At 37.5% G+C, this 18,194-nt stretch overlaps 3 protein-coding genes across 3 annotated transcripts; all 3 read left to right on the forward strand.

The window, feature by feature from the left end:
• The first annotated feature begins 909 nt into the window (after positions 1–909).
• LOC145906782 (protein rolling stone-like) lies at positions 910–3,653 on the forward strand. Its single transcript, XM_082994235.1, has 3 exons — positions 910–1,373; positions 1,862–2,102; positions 2,253–3,653. Exons 1-3 carry the CDS (start codon positions 1,290–1,292, stop codon positions 2,753–2,755), a joined length of 828 nt encoding a protein of 275 aa, XP_082850361.1. The 5' UTR covers positions 910–1,289; the 3' UTR covers positions 2,756–3,653.
• Positions 3,654–4,440: 787 nt separating this feature from the next.
• On the forward strand, positions 4,441–9,964 carry LOC145917435 (uncharacterized). Its single transcript, XM_083002951.1, has 14 exons — positions 4,441–4,529; positions 5,040–5,116; positions 5,463–5,654; positions 6,222–6,345; positions 6,407–6,537; positions 6,601–6,753; positions 6,809–6,989; positions 7,462–7,663; positions 7,807–7,980; positions 8,030–8,162; positions 8,220–8,304; positions 9,528–9,595; positions 9,660–9,720; positions 9,773–9,964. Exons 1-14 carry the CDS (start codon positions 4,485–4,487, stop codon positions 9,962–9,964), a joined length of 1,818 nt encoding a protein of 605 aa, XP_082859077.1. The 5' UTR covers positions 4,441–4,484.
• Positions 9,965–11,683: 1,719 nt separating this feature from the next.
• LOC145908215 (uncharacterized) lies at positions 11,684–17,623 on the forward strand. The gene is made up of 9 exons (XM_082995449.1): positions 11,684–11,809; positions 12,445–12,483; positions 12,730–13,145; positions 13,225–13,426; positions 13,630–13,744; positions 14,274–14,351; positions 15,246–15,465; positions 15,637–15,699; positions 16,791–17,623. The coding sequence occupies exons 1-9, from the start codon at positions 11,719–11,721 to the stop codon at positions 16,881–16,883; spliced, it is 1,317 nt and encodes a 438-aa protein (XP_082851575.1). The 5' UTR covers positions 11,684–11,718; the 3' UTR covers positions 16,884–17,623.
• Positions 17,624–18,194: the final 571 nt, after the last annotated feature.

An 18,194-nucleotide genomic window follows, 5' to 3' on the forward strand; every position in this document is an offset into this window, starting at 1 on the left:
AATAAACCCTTCATAAAATAAAATCGTCTTATTGACAAGTGAGGGGACGCGGCTGTTTGTCGGAAGGTTAATTGACGGAATTGTACACCACCGCGAACCCAACATCAAGTCTGTCAAGAAAGTTCCGCTGAGACACCATGCTGCCTGCAGGTCCTGTCAGAACAAAACCGAGATCTGTGCTGATCTATGAGACCAAAATACCATGATCTTTGAGATCACATTGTGATCTGTTAGACAGAAATCTATGATCTGTTTATTTGTGGAAAGAGTCGAAAATATATTGGAAGATATCGAAGACAAAGCAGAAACAAAGAGATCATTGCTGCGATTACGCGACAAAGGAGACTTAGAAGTAGCGCAAGTTGAAAGACGTAACGATGGCGTCTGAAAGACGGGGTGTAAATGTAAAAGAGTAAAAAGCAGATTCAAAAGACCAAAATATTAAAAGGTTTCGAATTACGACAAGCCGAATTCCCTACGTTATTAGATCCATGCAAGAAGCCCACTATAAACATCACGATGTGTCGGTTTAAACCCAATGAATTGATTGTTCAGAAATGACAAAGCATCTTAGTCAAAAGTCATATTACCTTAGTCCACTATACATAAACAGACACATGTAGTTACTCGTTGTAAAAGTTGGTGCATCATTAATGTGTCTTTTTATTCATATTACTCAATAATTCAAAGCTCCTCTGGCAAGAAAACTACTTATTTGGACAACGTTTCGGTCGTTTACAACAGACCTACCAATGCGAGATAATACACTCATCATCACATCCGGTCACGAACCGAATTGGTTGAGTTTTGTTGATGAGCAAGGGGTCACAGCACACTTAGATTCTCGACCTTCTAAATCAGTTAGGGTTTTAATTAAAGCTATAAATTAAGCAATATGGTCCCGGTTAAGCGAACAAACTGCTGTGTTTTTGTACGTAGGTGGAATGCAGACCCCCTCACAACTTATGACGTTTTAAGCGGGGTTAAGGTTAAGAGGGAGGGTGGCACCCACAAAAATATCAAAAAAAATAAACCATCGAACTCCCAAACTTACACAACTGAGTTAATAGCACAATCTTAATATCCGCAAATAAATATTTCCGGGCAGTGAAACATTGTAATGACATTTTTGTAGTTATTCAGTCTGTGAAAGGTAGATCTGTTAGACTCTTTTACATTCATCATGGTCATGGTTAGTTTACGACCAAGCTTCTGTTGTACGTTAGCTGGTAATTATAGGCGCTTGGCTGGTTTTCGGTTAGCGGACCTTGCAAAAAAACTTGAAAAACATGTGCCTGTCATGGAAAGATGAGTTTAAGTTATCTAACTTTGGATTCAAACGGAGCAAAAGGCAGCATTTTTACAAGTCTCAGGTAATCATTAATATTGTGCAAAAATACAATAGGTAAAAATAAAATTCTCATGAAATTTCAAAATAAATGCAGACTGCTTTCCTCTGTTGTGCAGAAAGTATGTCTTATTCTATTATTGGGTGGTGAGGGACATGTGCTATATGATAGTAACTTGATAACCACCATTGAAATGCTAGTGTTTTGTCAAATAAGATAGGTATATGTAATGGAAGCAATTCATTACAGATTTATAAACTTTATATATTGATTTCTGTTCTCTGTTGTTGTTAAATTTCAACACAAATAACCACCATGAACAAATAACTCTTCTCAACCTGTCTTTAGTATTTTAGGTAGAATATAAAACTATTAGCAGCAGTGTATAAGAATCTAAAAATGTTTAGGTAGCCCCCACTTTGTTCAAAGGTATGAAACTGGCAAACTTTTTTCCAAACATATGTGTCCTGTTTTAAGCTGGATTTAAATGTAACGAAAACTTGTTTTTACAGTGGGGATTGCAAAACACAACCTTTATCTTGTTGCGGTCAGCTTTCTTGATATATATGGTAGCATGGCTTATATGGCAAGTGGTTGATGGAATTACCAGTCAATATTTTGAAAATTACCAATCTTCACACTATTTAACAAACTGGGTTAATGTTATGGTCATCATATATTTTCTGCTATCACTTGCTGTCACAATACATGAAGTTTTGCAAGACAAACTGGAGAGTTCAACACAACAGTTTAGTAAGTATATATATTATTATGCTTGGCACAGCTAATTATGACTTGTTTTTTTGAATAAAATATTTGTGGGTATTTGATGAGGATAGTGTAAGTCGTTTTCAATATGTAATTTATTAGGGGTTAATGCATACATTTGTTTTGTTGTTTCAGGAAGCAATCAATTACAATGGTTTCACTGGCTTATGTGGACACTATTTAATTGTTCTTTTGTTTTTTCAATAATTGTTGATGTTGTATATTGGTCTGTGATAGCAGGTGTACTTCCGCCATCTTCCGCATTTCACCCACAAAACGTACACTTACATCTCGTGAACATTCTCTTTTTAACCACTGATCTATGCATAGGTTCCTTGGAAGTGCGAATTCTTCACTTTGTACATGCAATAGTGTTTGGTTTTATCTATGTGTTTTTTGCTCTCATGTTACACTTGGCTGGTATAAATTCGGCACTTTATCCCATACTCGATTGGCGCAAGCCTGGCCCCACGTTAGGAGTAATCGCAGGGCTGGGAATTGTCATTATTCCTCTGTTGCAAGTGTTGGCATTTTTAGTGTATAGCGCACGGGTTAGTGTGTCAAAGAAATATTTTCACGAAGTTATCCTGGTTGATTCAACTGATAATTGTGAAAATATTTGCATGACTACATCTTAAATTTATCTTTTACTCATCAACACAATCCTCAATTTTTGTTTTTTTAAGCCTCTGAATGTTTTGCAAACTCTTGGCTAGTTGTGTTTTTGTTGTGTTCGCTACCAGGGGTGGCCAGATTGGCCTTTTTAAAGTCAAATTTGGCTGATCTGGCCTTTTTTGAAACAGTTTGGCCTTCAAAAATTGTGTTTTTATTTAATTTGGCTTTGTAGTGGCCTTTTTTTAAATATTACACATAAACGTATATTGATAAATTAAGTGTGTAATTTCTGGTTTATATGTATGGTCGAAACACACTGCATGTATAGTGGAAGATGTAGAAAAATGACAAACACATTTTACATCATGAATATGAAGAGTTTTCAATTTGCTTCTTTTTTAGAAAATTACCTCTGATTAGACTTTTGTTCTGATTTTGTTTTTGTGGCAACCCTGTTCTTTACACAAGTGATACATATATTGCAGTTATAATATTGCATGTTTTGCGATTGTATTGGCATTTCATTGTGTTGCCATTATTTACCTCTGATAAAGCCGATAAATAGTCTTACTGGAATGTGCGACCCTCAATATTATCATGTTATTCAGGCTAATTAACTCTGTATCATTCCGGTACTCGAAGATAAGTAAGCCAATATCGACAATTTTGGTGCGCATCGTCACGAAGTTTTGTTGAGTGCGTCCACCGTTGTCGAAAGTTCGGAATCGTCATTCATTTCACTTGGATGTTATGATGTACAGCCCGTATAATTTTGCTGTAACCAAACTGGAAGATCTAACTAAAATAAAGACTAACCGCTTTGTTGCAGAATGCAGGCCCTACTATGAACACCGTGTAATGCATCCTATTTGTTCGATATTAAGATGATGCATTTTTTCACTAAGCAGTTTAGAGTTTTATGCCCATGTCGTGCCTGGCTTCTGGGTCAGGTTTGGGCTGATGGTTGGAAAAATCTTTTTCAGACCTGGCTCGGACTTATTTTGTTCGAGCGTAAAATAAAATATTTTGTTCCAGGTTAAAATATATAAAGAGTTCGTTTACACCAGTGTTTCTCAAACTTTTTCCAATCACGTACCGCTCATTTGTTTTTTTAATACACTGCGTACCACCGTATTACTATACCATACCTGTTATGACATACCACCAATGAACAACAATTTAGCCAATATCACCAGTTGCTTGGATTTCTTTATTGTGCATTTGTAACGCAGTAGTATCAACGTGAAATTGTTGCACAGTTGAATACACGATGTCAGAATTACTTCAACACTGCAACAATTTCACGTTGATACTATTGCGTCACAAATACACAATAAAGAAAACCGACATCCTGTATTTGCAGCGGTTTTGGCTTCTGCAAAGTGCGGCAAATTGTATAGAGTAGACTAAATCGCGTACCACTTAAAAAGCTCTCGCGTACCACTAGTGGTATACGCGTACCACAGTTTGAGAACCACTGGTTTACACGAACTGTCAACTTTATAACTGACTTATTTGTCACTGCCTAAAAGCACGGATCTGAGGTTAAGAAACCCTAACTACACAGAAAAAGCCGGTAATCCTAGACTCTACCTCATGATTTTGTTTGGCAACAATGCTTCATTGTTTATTTCATAGAATTCAGTGTTACGAAATGAAAATGTAACTGTGCACGTTTTGAAAACTGTCGAAAAGCGAATTCCCGTAATGTGAAGGCAAGAGAATACGCCGACGATATGTGGTTAAGGGGGAATGTCTCAACCACGAAAAGAAGAAATTCCTTCCATCAAAATTAAAGTAGGTACTGCTATTAAAATGTTTCAAACTTGAATTGTTCGAAAAAGACCGCGCGCTGTTAAGGGTAAGGGTAGCTACAAGTCTATGTTCTGATGTGTATATTTTATACGTTACTTCAGTATAGTTCAAAAGCATATATCCTATACCACAAACTTGTGATATAAAGGTAATAAACATTTTTGGTCCGCGATACGACGAAAGATGCGGATAACACCTTTTTCGGGGCAGTGTTGTGAGTCGGGAAAGAAGTATTTGACTCCGATGTCTTTTGAAACATTGTTATATTTATTTACTTATATTTATGAATATACTATAGTTGGAAAGACTAAAATATGCTACTTAATGTACAAACATTAGGATTCGGTGTAAACCATTGTGCAATTGTTGTTCGTATTTTAATCCGACTAAATTGTTTTGGTCCATCCCCACAACCCTACAAAAGTTAGGAGCGTCTGCGTTAAAAATCATGACCTGTTTCCTCTATGTTTTCTGTAACATGTGTTTACGTAGAGTTTCAAAGGACCATATCGCTCTGACGAACAGGACAAAGATCATGCCACAAAACAAGCATTGAATCAGGATTTCAGGTTCAGTTTCTAAACATAAATGATAACTGCGGAGTATTGCGTTCGAATGTACCCAACGATTATTTGAAAATACGGCCCAACATATAATACATTTAATGGTACACTTGCCGTAAGTACCTGACAGCAGGTTCCTTTCTGCACATTATGTCCCAGCCAGTTGGCAAATATGTTGTGACGCTGCTTCCTCCATCCTTGGAAAGAACAAGAAGTAAATTGCAATACCAGTGGAAAAGTTATCAGTTAAAACTGCGTGGTGCCAAAAATTTTAGTCACAGCAAAAAAGCATGAATTTACTGAAAGTTCTATACTTCTAATATTTTACACACCCTACTTGCTTTATTTGCAGTCATTTCATAAACAAGGATGTGTTATTTCGACAATCATACTCCACTTTGCGGCGTTTGGCAGTTATTTTATTTGTGTGCGCCTCACTTTCTTTGGCAATTTCAATTGTAGACATTGAATTAGCGAGGGAAGCAAGGTTAGCAGTTGCTGAACATTTAAATTGTACGGACACCTACCTCACAGGATGGAGTCGGTAAGATTAGCTGAAAATAAGTATAAGTTTAAATAATAGGCCAAAGCTATGAATGCTGAACATGCTGAGCTGGCATTTTAAACACGATCTTTGTTCATCATCAGTGCTGTAGTTTATTTTGCTGTATTTAACAGTTAATGCAAATAACAAACTTTTAGGGAAAATTCTGCAACCAAAGACTCTAAATAATACATTTGAACATTTTGTATGTACCGGACCCGAATCCGAATATTCGGATTTGGCCGAACAGAAGTATTTTGATATTCGGCCGAATATCGACACCGAATCCAAATATATTGACCGCAAATCCTCCATTGAATGTGTTTAACTTAAATTTCAACAACGGTGCTTGGAACCGCGCATTGTAGAGGTTTTTTATACATACGAAAATAAGATTGTACGAAGCATAGGTTCTATATTATATACACTGTCCATTTTATCGCGGAAATAACCATCTTAGAATGTAAATAGGTCACTACGAAAATACGGCCGAATCCGAATCTTTTCTGTGTTGGTACTTCATTAATATTTTGTTTTGGAGCCTTCAACAATTACTGACGATTATAGATTTTGTACTCCACTTTTGAATGGAGAAGGAAACTTTTCCGGGAAAACAAATTACTTTGAACGATGGGTTTATGCTTACTGGTCAGTTTCAACATATTTTTTTCTGGCAGGAGTTTGTTTAAAGGTAAACACAAACATTTTTGCACTTTAATGGATCAAACGAACATGTTACACACTTTTTATAGGCTTGTTTAACGTTGTTGACGATTGTCAGTGTTGTTTGTTGCATCCAATATTATAAAGCAGAACTGACGGTTCTGCGGTTGAAGAAATATGTTCCATTCCATCATTCCCTGTTAAAATCCCCCAAACTCAGGTAGTTGTTGACAACTTTTTATTATCACATAATAAAATCGACAGTGTAATGTATCCCGCCCAGGTCATTTTGCATCAAGTTGTTCCTTCTTTGTCTTCATATTCCTCCTTTATGCGACGCTTGGATAGAGAATGAGTTTCAGGTTATTGTCTTGTTCCGCATTTTTATTTGCGGCATCAAAATTCTCAAAGAATGCAATGAACTTAGATATCACAGGTAAGCACGCTGTCGTATTTAATACAACACTCACGACTAAATTTTTGTACTTTAGGCTGGGAAATGTTCTTTCTAATCTGGCACGGGTAAAAATACACAGCACTTTTCTCATTAAGACGTATTTCCTGCGACATCCCAAAACAATTCTGTTTGTTGTATATTTCGTTGTAATCGGCTTTTTGCCGTATTTTGTTGTTATGATGGAGCGAGTCGAAGGAAATATTATTCCATACCTGGTAACTGCTGTCAATTTTGTTCTTTATTCTTTTTTTGAATGAATCATGAATTGCATAGAACAGTGTTTCTCAAACTTTTTTTTTTATCGCGGAACCCTGTTCCGTTCGATAATGACCAAAACGTCAAATGTATACAGTGTTTTTGAAGTTAATTTACTACTATGCCTGACAGCGTTAATAGTAACGTCAAGCAAACAAACGGGTATTCACCTATATCGCCGTAATTTTTTTTCTTTTTGGCATTGTTCTCGTAAGCCTTAGGTCTAAACATCTTCAGCAGATCTTGCCTCTAAGTCCCATGTAAATAGCTCACGGAATCCGGAACCCCATGGGAAATCGCTGGCATACAGGAAAACATTTTCATAGAAATATTGTTGATTAGTGCCTGAAGATGTTAGTTGTATAAGCAATCAGACCAATTGCATGTCTGGTGTATTTACCGACAAATAACATCTGTGAATATTTATTTAAGGACGCATGTTGGTTGATGGTTGTAACCGTAACCAACCTCGGCTCAGGTGAAGTCAGACCACACGGTATATTGGCTCGGGTGGTTGTCGGGTTTGGTTCCGTCATTGGAATTTTGTCCACAGCATTGTGGGTAAATGTTTTCTCGAAATTTTTGGATTTACCAAACGAGGAGAGAAGAATTTTAACGATAGTTGAACATCAGAGTGGGTGAAAAAATTTGTTGTTATTTCTGATATTTTATAATTTACACGAATCACATCTCTATTAATTTTGCATGATTATTCAATTTCCTGTGCAAAAGTGTATTTTATTTCCTACTTTAAGCGACATGTTTGCATATGTATAGGGTGTCGACGGATCGAGCGTAACACAGCTGCATTGTGTATTCAAGCCGCTTGGAGGCGCTATATGTGTGTAAAGCGGTTGGGAGAACGTAGAGGTTCCAAACGGCTTATGGTTGAAAGAATGTGCAAGAAGGCGATGTGGGAATGGAAGTGCGTGCGACAGAATGTCACGCAGGGTATGGAAGTCGTTTCGCTCCCGATGAAATCTAACAAATATTCTTACAGTACGACGAAACTTACAATCAAGCTTCAATACTGAAGATACTTTAATTGTGGCGAGACACATGGCTCGGAGAATGTCTGAAAGCAAACAAAAACCTTTACTTGTCAGCAAATCGTCTATAAACAAACTAACATGGTGGGTTGTGGGCAGTGCGACTCACATATTTTTATTTGATGCAAATTTTAATGGCAGGGACAGAAAAAATTCTTCACCATTCCAAGGCTTTTTGTCGAATGCTGTGAAAGCAACGACTATTTTAACTGGCGGTAGGAGCAAAGTAAGAACATTTGTTTAGTATTTCAAATACTTTAAACCACAATTCATCTTGTACATGCTGGATATAGCAGGGGTTCTAACTTTCCATGGGTCCCTTAGAGGTTCACAGTGGTCTATCGAGGGGGTCCACAAAATTATCCCACCCAAAAGGGTGTTTTTGGTAATTGTTTTGGCATCTGGGGTCTACAGAGTTTCCTAATTCCAATGATGATCCACGGACCGAAAAGGGTTGTGAAACCCTGTGAAATACAGACTACTTATATTGTTGTAGTTTATTTCAATTTCCTAAACTTTATCTCCACTAAAAAAGTTGAACGAATTTTCATAAGTCACACGAAGGATGCTAAAAACTAGGATGAAAAACTAGGATGAACAGTAATGATGTTCTGCACCGGGATCCGGCCGCATTTGAACCAAATTTCAGTATCCGGACCAGGCTCTAAGGGTAATTACTACGGGATAGTATTTACTTCACATACTAATTTTACCTTTGTAGTTTAGTTGGTGGTGTGGACTACTTCCTGTGCCACACGGTAAAAAGGTTATCTGATTTTGACGTAAATATGTTTATACAATAGCAATGCATAAGGCCCGCAAATTGATGGCTTGGAAATGCTTTTTAACGTGTAATCATAGAAATATTATTGAATTATTAAAAGAGGGCTGAACCATATCACAAACGAGTTTCATGATAAAAATAACTTTAAAAAGCATAATCTTTTGTTGTTACATATTTTTGCCATGCTGGTAAAATACTTTAATTACGGTTCGGAAGCTGTCGGATCAAAATTATACGGCCAGATTTGATTGATAACTATTCGGATCCGGCCGGGCGAATAATTTGGAACTGGGAAAATGACTAGTAAAAAATACAATTTCTAAAAAATAAAAAATAAATCGAACTGGTTGCTTGTAGACACGAGGCATCGCAGACGTGAAAAAAATAGAATTAAATTTCTTATTCACGATCGTCTAGACTGATGCCATCTTAGACTAAAACTGTTAAGGTATATAGACCATCTTGTGTGCACGAAGAAAAAATCCCAAAGCAAACAGTTGGTCTTCTGACGTACGCGGTCTAAGTGGTTATTCTAAGCACGCATTTTAAGTCAAACAAAAGAAGGGCCGCGATTTTTCACACAATATTTTGTAGACAGTTTAGTTCCAGAACTATTTTATGTGATCAAATATAAGCATTGTTTGGTAAATCTTTGCGTGGAGCAGATTGAAGTCGCGGACGACCAAAGTCGCTTTGAAACGGGCGAACTCCCCGAGAAGCCTTCATGTTTGAGGTAAACCAGCGCTTTCCCTCGCCTACGCTGTTTGTGACGTCATTAAGTGACTCATGTGTTTCAGTCTCGACAACCGCGTTCATTCCATGACAACTACGTCAACTCGAGTAGAAACGCGTCCAGTGGTAATGTATAACAAGTCAAATGGCTGCGCTTTTTAAAACAACAACCTTTCAGCGGCTCGAGACGACTGTACGGCAATTAAATCGGGAGGTTGAAAAATTTGGTGTTCAACTAAACAACATGGAAAAACGCTCCCAGCTGGTGTTCGCGTCTGCACTCGAGCAAATTCACAAAATAACTTCAGCGGTTCAAGAAATATCGCAAAGAGCCATCGGCGACAATGTGCAAGACTCCGATTCGAAATAAACATTGCCTGCGTTTGATTAAATAAAACTATCGCAAACTTAATTGCAACGAGTGAAGCGCAAATTCATGCAAACAGCGTTATTTACTGACTGTGCGATAAATAGGTTTCGGTTCAGCTATAGATATATGATGAGACAATCCCTGGCCCACTTACATTTTTTGGACGTTTTGGAGACGATTTTTTTGGGAGTCTCTAGTATCGCAAGTGTGGAGTATTACGTAAACTGCACAATCATTGTCAGCACAGTTATCTATATATATAGGCTATAATGTGTAATATTTCACATATGCCACTTTTTGCCCTAAGCAAATTCGAATACCCGGACATGCCAGGAAAATCGTATGGTCTTGTTGGTGATCCCAAAACCTGATTAGAGCCAGGTAAGGACGTGACAACATTTGCTGCCAAATTAGGCAATCAGGGACAGTGCTTTAATAATTAATGTAAGCTTGTTTCGCTTTAAGCTTTCCCCTTTGAAAACAGTGCAACCGATTCGCTCATACATATAGCGATCAGTCGAGCAGCTGGTTTGGCCTTGAGCTGTTGTTGGACACGTTAGGCCTATAACCAAGGTCGGTCTTTGTCAACCTTGTAAAGCGAAGACTGGGCGTGACACCCATTTTTGTTGCAACAAATGACGCAGAGAACGATTGTCAGGAAGTTTTGTCAGGGTGGTCAAAGTTTTTGGAGACGCCTGTCATTGGCCAACAGGTGACTTAACACCAGCCTTTGTGATGAAAGCAAGTCGGCTAGTGATATTGATGACGTTGTTATCAGAGTCAGTGGTCGTTGGGGAGAGGTGACGATGTTGTTGTGAAAAACCAGTATTTGGACCGAAAAAGGGACCCTAATGACGTAGGTCGACGTTTTACAACAAAGGATGTTAAATAAAGCTCTATCGCTTGGAATCTTTGCTGTGGAAGTCTGGTTACGTTTTTCATCGCCAAAGGTTGCTGTGGCATTAACATTTGCTGATTGTAAGCAGTACAGTTTTATGCATGAGCATGAAGTTCGGCTGGTTTACTTGTGGTTTCGTCTTAAAGCCGGGGGCGTTTAGATTTTCGCTCGACTCACGTGCCTATTTTCGTCAGCTTTAAAAACAGCCTGCACTCTTAAATGATCTCGCTTTTTGATGAGCAAAGTATATCGGAAGATACAGCCAGCGCAAATATTTGATTCAGGCAGAGGAAAAGAAAAGTATGTTATCAATACAACAAAAGAAATAAGAACATATTAAACTTCTAGCAACTAACCTATAGGAAAAGATATAAAATTTCCTCGGTGAATGGCTTGGGCTACGTCTTTAAATTTTAAAAGAACGTTTATGAAAGGATCTGAAAGAAATAAAATTTAACTATTTGCATTAAAAAAATGTATGACACGGCTAAGTCTTGGCGTTAAATTGCCGAAAGGAACAGATCGCCCACAAAGATTGACTGAGTGCTGATGTGCGCTTTGGAATATCTCGAGTTCGCTTGACTTTCCGTTTCTACAAGAAACAATGGCACAAAAGCTACTTCAAATATAAGTGCGCGACATATCTAAGAGTTTGGGCCACAGCAGAAAATGAATAATCATCCGTCAAGGAGTTTTCAAGTATTAACTATGTACGTATTGCATAAACATTTCTTGAATGAAGTTGGAAAGGAGTTTAAAGTTTTACGACGCTCAATCATAACTACTTGCCGCATCACCAGCAGCACTGTGTCTTATTTTGCAGGATTGTGACCACGTTATTAGATAATTAGTACTTATGGCAGGCAGCAAGGTTAAATTTTATTGTTCCAGAACGGACATTGTGAATGTGGCCATTATTTTTGGATTGCTCACCGTGGCATCGTCAGGTAATTTTCTGTTTAATTTAGGCCCCCGGCAATGTCTGCGCCGGTGCTGCAAGCAAAAGTAACATTTCAAATAATGATCAGAATTATCTGACGACTGACTTTTACCGCCCTGCTGTGTCACGTTTTTCTGTTTAATTGTGTTTGTAGGCCTATGTAGCGTAGCCAAAACGATTAGGAGTATGCAAGCACGTCCAGCGCTAACTTCTTCCATTGGAATAAAATGATGTATTTGTCATATTGTTGTGCACAACTTAAAATTCGTAAATATCCTGTAAATACATTTCTAATAGTTTATACCTTATATATATCGTTTTTACCAATATTACAACTTCGGGGTCGAGATCAAAATCTACCTAAGTAACAATCCCCAGTGATTCCCAAACTATGCGGACCATTCCAAGGTTTCGTATCTGTGTTATATCTCCCCACCCACATGTATAAAAGTATCAAAAACTAAAAAATACTTAACAAAAGGCTAAAAACTTTGACAAATGTTGAATGAACTTTTTTTTTGTAATCACTATTATCAACTCAAGTGATTGTTCGCGTTCCACCGGAAAAAACTTCACGTGCCATAGTTTGGTAACCACTAATCTACACCAACTAATGTTCTTACAGTTGCGTATTGTTTACAGTGTGCGGAGAAGCGGTTAACCTTGAATTTCAGATAACAGGTGACATATTTTTATATTGAAAATTGAAACTGTTAAAAGGTGGTTGATGTTAACATAACTTTTTATGTAGAGCGTATTAATATTATTACGTCAATATTTATTTGAAAAGTTCTATTTTTTTCGGAGACTGAGTAAATAAGAGCTCCCATGTGCTTTTCCTTGTGGTATTGACTGTTATTTCAACAGCACCGTTCTTCCAGTGCCTAGCACACCAGTTTATCTGCGGTTTGTGACGTATTGTTTCAGAATGTAGTAAAACAGGAGGGATGTTAATTGAAAACAGATGTGTATGCAAGCCGGGTTACACAGGTGCGGGATGCGATGTATACATTGTGGAAAGTCTTTTCGAGGACACCACAGTAATTGAAACCTCGGAACTCTCGTTCGAGGTGCAAGCCATCGACGATCGTCAACTTTCTCGACTACGACGTCAATCAATGGACTTGAGTATATCAGGTTCAGGCGACATGACCACAGCAGAAGCTCCAACAACCCCGTCTCCATCGTGTCCACCTGGCCAAGTTGTTAATTCGCTGGCCGTATGTGTAAGTGCTATCACCTTACAAGGCCAACTGACCATCGGCAATCGAAATTTTACAACAGAATTAAACAACATGACGTCTTCCGTTTCAATACAGCTTATTGATGAAGTCACAAATGCGGTCAGTGGTTTTAGAGATCTCTTGTTTTAAGAGATTTTTTTTCAATTCTTGAAGCACCTTTAAACCTTTTTTGTTACAGGTGAACATTTTATTGGATAATACAACCTTTAACAACGTGCAAGTTATCGGGTTTTCGGCGGGTTCTGTTATTGCTGAGGTTATTTTTGCTTTCGAGGGAACAGCGACTTCCTCAAACGACATATTGAATATTTCAAGTTTGTTGCAAAGTCGATTACTTAATTCGAATTCGACGTTAAATTTTCTGACAGTCAGTGCTATAGGTAAGAAAGTAAAAAATAAAAATAACTTTATAAACACTTACTCAAAAATTAATTTAACATATGTGAAGCATTTATTCAAATTACTGTGACCGTATCTTTAAAAATATGCCTAATCTCACTGTTTTTTCATTCCATGTCGGCGCAAAATTCCTATAAATGTGTTTACCTCTTGTATGTTCAGTGTATGTGACATGTGTTCCCAGATGCAGACGAATGTAGCAACCAACCCTCTCCATGCCAGAACAACACGGATTGTACAAACACCCTTGGTTCATTTAAATGTGATTGTAAACCTGGCTATGAGGACAGCACAAACGGGTTTGTTATTTACATTAGCAGCTGATCACTTTGTTTCGTAGAGGTTTGCAAAACTTACAGCAGTATGTATGGTATTATCTCCTTTATTAGAAGGGAATAGATGCTTCATTATATCTTCAGCGTTCGGCAAACATTATTCAACCAAATAGATCGACATTAACCTGGTCTCCAACTTTAGGACATACCAACAATAACTAAGCAAACACTGCTCGAGAAGTGCATGCGGAGAATACACATGTCGAACATCGTAAATAGGACTCAGCTTCATTCCATTCAGCCTATGTATTATTTGCTTAGTGCCCACATTCCAGTAGTAACACAGTTATATACCACACAACCACGCACTCAACCATAATTCGGACAGTTTTTCACTGGGATTCAAACTTATAATGACAGATTTTTGTGTGACATTCCATCAAGGGCGGTTGCTGATTAAAAGATTTAGCTACATTTTATGGCTTTTTTAGTGTGCAAATTTTGAACCTAATTTTATTTAATTATTTCGTGTTTAATGATGGTGTCTTTATAGATGTTTACGGTTATGCGACAAATTGCAATGCAAAAATAAAGGAACTTGTGTTTACGAAAATGGAACAACAAGTTGTATGTAAGTAAACGTAAACATTATAGTGCTGTTCTTGCTGTCAGGCATACTAAATTTATCGGAATTGTTCTTCTGACAAATAAGATACGAGAGTTTTTTAATGTAACCAACGTTTTGTCCACCATCCGGCGAGACTTCCTCAGGGTTATGTACCAATAATAATACATCAAGCGCATAAAACACAAAAACACAAAAAAAAACACTGAAAACACAAGAAAAGGGGAATCGATAACAATAGCACCGCTTGTATTGTCATGTGACCAGGTGTGCAATGGAGCGTAACAATTACAACAAGATGTTGTATAACGCTGGAAAATACATGCATTGTTCCTTGTCATTCACGCAATGGCTGTTCTTATGAATGTGGAGCGTTTCCAGGAATAGACGTTTTGTGTGGTTCTTTCCTCCATCTCTAGGACTCGGGCCTCGTCAAAGTCAACTCGGTGGCCGAGTGTAGCAGCGTGTTTCGCCAGTGCTGTTCTCTGACCATTCTTCGCTGCAACGTCGCGGCGATGCTCTTGACAAAGAGCAATACATGTATTTCCCAGCGTTATACAACATCTTGTTGTAATTGTTACGCACCGTTGCACATCACCTGGTCACATGACGATACAAGCGGTGCTATTTATATTCTATTTGTCTTGTGTTTTCTGTGTTTTTTTACGTTTTTGTGTTTTATGCGCTTTATGTATTATTATTGCTACATAACCCTGAGGAAGTCTCTCCGGATGGTGGACAAAACGTTGGTTACATTAAAAAACTCTCGTAACTTACTAGAAGAACAATTCTTATTAACATAAACATTGTGATAATACTAGTAATAAAAACAGTATGTTTTAAAAAATTTACGTTTTCTAACTTTAATTTAATTTACATTTATGTACATTAAAATTTCAGTTGTCCAGCCGAATTTAGTGGCGAGCTATGTGAAGTGGATTCCTTTTCGTTTCGCCAGGCAACAATCGCGGTGTCAATAGTGCTTGGGGTGCTTCTATTTATTGCAATAGTTTTGATTCTATTCGTGCTCTGTCACAAAGCAAGATCAAAACAGAAAGCCTCGAACGACCTCCCACTGGCAACCGGGTTTAAAGCGACCGAAAGAGACGATTTTTCAAAGGTCGGAACTTTATTTAGTGAATATATTTTTGTTGTGTGATTCACAAAATATTGTTGTCATCATGATATTAAACATAGCGTGACAGACATGTATGAAACTTAAAGTTATTTGTCTCGTGTTTATTGATGGAAATGCACGAAACTACATTTACCAAATTTCAAATTCTTTAAGGTTTACGACAACCCACAAGCCGTAAGCGACGATGAGAACAGAGCATCATTGAGGATAGATGAGGTAAGAAAAGATGATTATCACCAAACAAATATGCGAAAGCAAGCCCACGTACAAGCCTTGGGCAATTTTTTTATGAGCAGCGGATTTCGCAACATGAGTTATACTTATTAAATGTTTTGTATAGTTTAACTATTTGTTCTGAATTCCCTGTTCAGTAGCCTCGCACCACACTGTTTACAAAACGGTTCATTACTGATATGTATCTACATGGGGTTCTAGTCTTTTACAAAAAAAGATTTAATAAAAAACACTGTTTTAAATAAAACTTATGACCTGCTAAAATTATCGTTGGTGCAGATAACGGAAACATTTTTACTTCGTTTAGGGGGCATAAACGCACGGAAAGGCTTGAGTTACATTAAAACATTTTGTGTAAACTTGAAAAGAAACCTGTCCCACACATGGCTGTGATAAAGCAAGTCAACAATTACTTTGTAGAGTGAAGCTAATTATTGATCAGAGTTCTTGTTTTATTTTCTTGTATTTTTTTCATTGCCAGTAAGGATTTTAGAGGCAATTGGAATTTCCCTGCCTTTCTCAAAATATGTATACCCATGACTTTTATCTGCAATGGAAATCACGCGCACAGCAGAAAGCAAATTTTCTCATTTAATGAAATGCCTTGGGGCATAATCGGTTCCTTTGCTGACACAATCATTTTAATCTCGCTATGTCACACATTTTTTGAACTGTATTGGCAAAAATTTAATTAAAACAAAGATTTTTATGCAAGACTGCGGCTGTTCGGCAACTTATTCTCAAACGTGATGAAAAATAAAAAAAACTTTTAGTCATATCGCCTTCCATCGGACACCCAACAAAAGCAACACGTTGAAGTAGTTGGGCCACTGACTCAAAAGCACCGCTTCTGCAAACAAAGACCAAGCCCCACCATCAGAAGGAACACAAAATCGCGCCCTGTCTCGTCACCATCGTTGTCATAACAACGACAAATTAATCAATTTGTCCGTATTTTTCGGTTATATGTTACGACGGGGAAATGCCACACGAATCACACAATTTAAAAGACCTATACGTTATCGAAAAAACATTGTAGGCTATAGTGTACATTATGTTTGTTGTGTCTTTAGGAGCAGCACGACTCAGACAATTTTCCTAACACAACATCAACATTTAAACCTGAAGAATCAGCAGCAAAAGCAGATGAGGATGACAAACTCTGATTTTTTATTTATTAAAAACACCTGAGTGTATATAACCGTATCTCAACTTTCTGCAGTTGATAATTCATCTCACGGCCAGGAAATTTTATCGATCTTCCTTCTTTTACAAACGCACAGGTTTCATGGGAGAATTTCGTACTTTGTGAGTTCACGATCCGTTTTGTTGTGAATTGTATCATATCCAAGTAGAAGTATATTTTTTAACATTGTACTTTTATGCACCCTTTTTGTTTTGGATAAAAATACAATTTACTTGCAACAAAACTACGTTTGCAGTAAAGCATTTTTTTCGCCTAGATTTTTGAGCAAATAAATTTAAATTGTTTCAAGTAAAATTAACATCACTGCGCGCTTTTTGTTATCCATCCATATATTACTAATTTTTGCGAAATATGTGCATTTAAATTCGCTTTGCGTAAACAGAAAATTATCGTTCCTATTTTAACACTCCTTACCGTTGCTTCGGCTAGATTAATGTTTTGCAGTAACGCACTATGCATTTTAATTGAACATGAAGGTTGATACATGCATTCGACTCAACAATCCTTGATGTTTATTTTGTATGACGGATGTTACTCCAGACTTATCATTGACATTTTGTGTGATTGCGCGTGTTGGTATCGCTTATGCTGTTCCCAAATTGTTGGGAATTATCGCTTAGGCTATGGGAATTTTTGGGAACTATTGGGAATTTGAAACGCAGCAAACCGTTTTCGAGCAGCAATCTAAATAAACTCATAGTAACTGAAAACATTTTGTCTTTGTCTTCGCGAAAGAATAAATCTACCAAAAATTTTCATTATAGATAGCAGTGTAAAAAAATCCCGCGTAAATATATGTAAAATTAAGCTTACACCCACTTATAACCAACTAAAGTATCTTCGATCGTTGGCACAGCACTGTAGGTTTTAAGTACATGGGTTACAGCGGACAAATGCAAGTTCCAGCTGTAATTGCGTGACATTACCACAGTCATTTGGATATTTAAAAGAGATCTGTATTCATGTTTCGACTTAGCGTCATCAATGGGTCTGACGTCATAATCATTGCGCTTGCGTTATCAGGGTCGTTGCAGTGTTGGGTAACCATCCAATTCCTGGAGGGCAATCGCAAAAGGTAAACGATCTATTTCACCCTCGTATTCATGTCATTATATTACAAGGTTGCAAGACGTCTGGACTTTCCCACACATGTCTCTGACAAAATCCCGAGGAAAAGGACAAAAGTTTTAATGCGCAGAATTTTAAACATGGCACCTATAATAACCGATGAATTAACGCTACATGCCGTTGTTCGGCGCCCGCGACTATT

Source organism: Ascidia mentula, chromosome 1 (genome assembly GCF_947561715.1).
Source record: "Ascidia mentula chromosome 1, kaAscMent1.1, whole genome shotgun sequence".
NCBI classification, from domain to species: domain Eukaryota; kingdom Metazoa; phylum Chordata; class Ascidiacea; order Phlebobranchia; family Ascidiidae; genus Ascidia; species Ascidia mentula.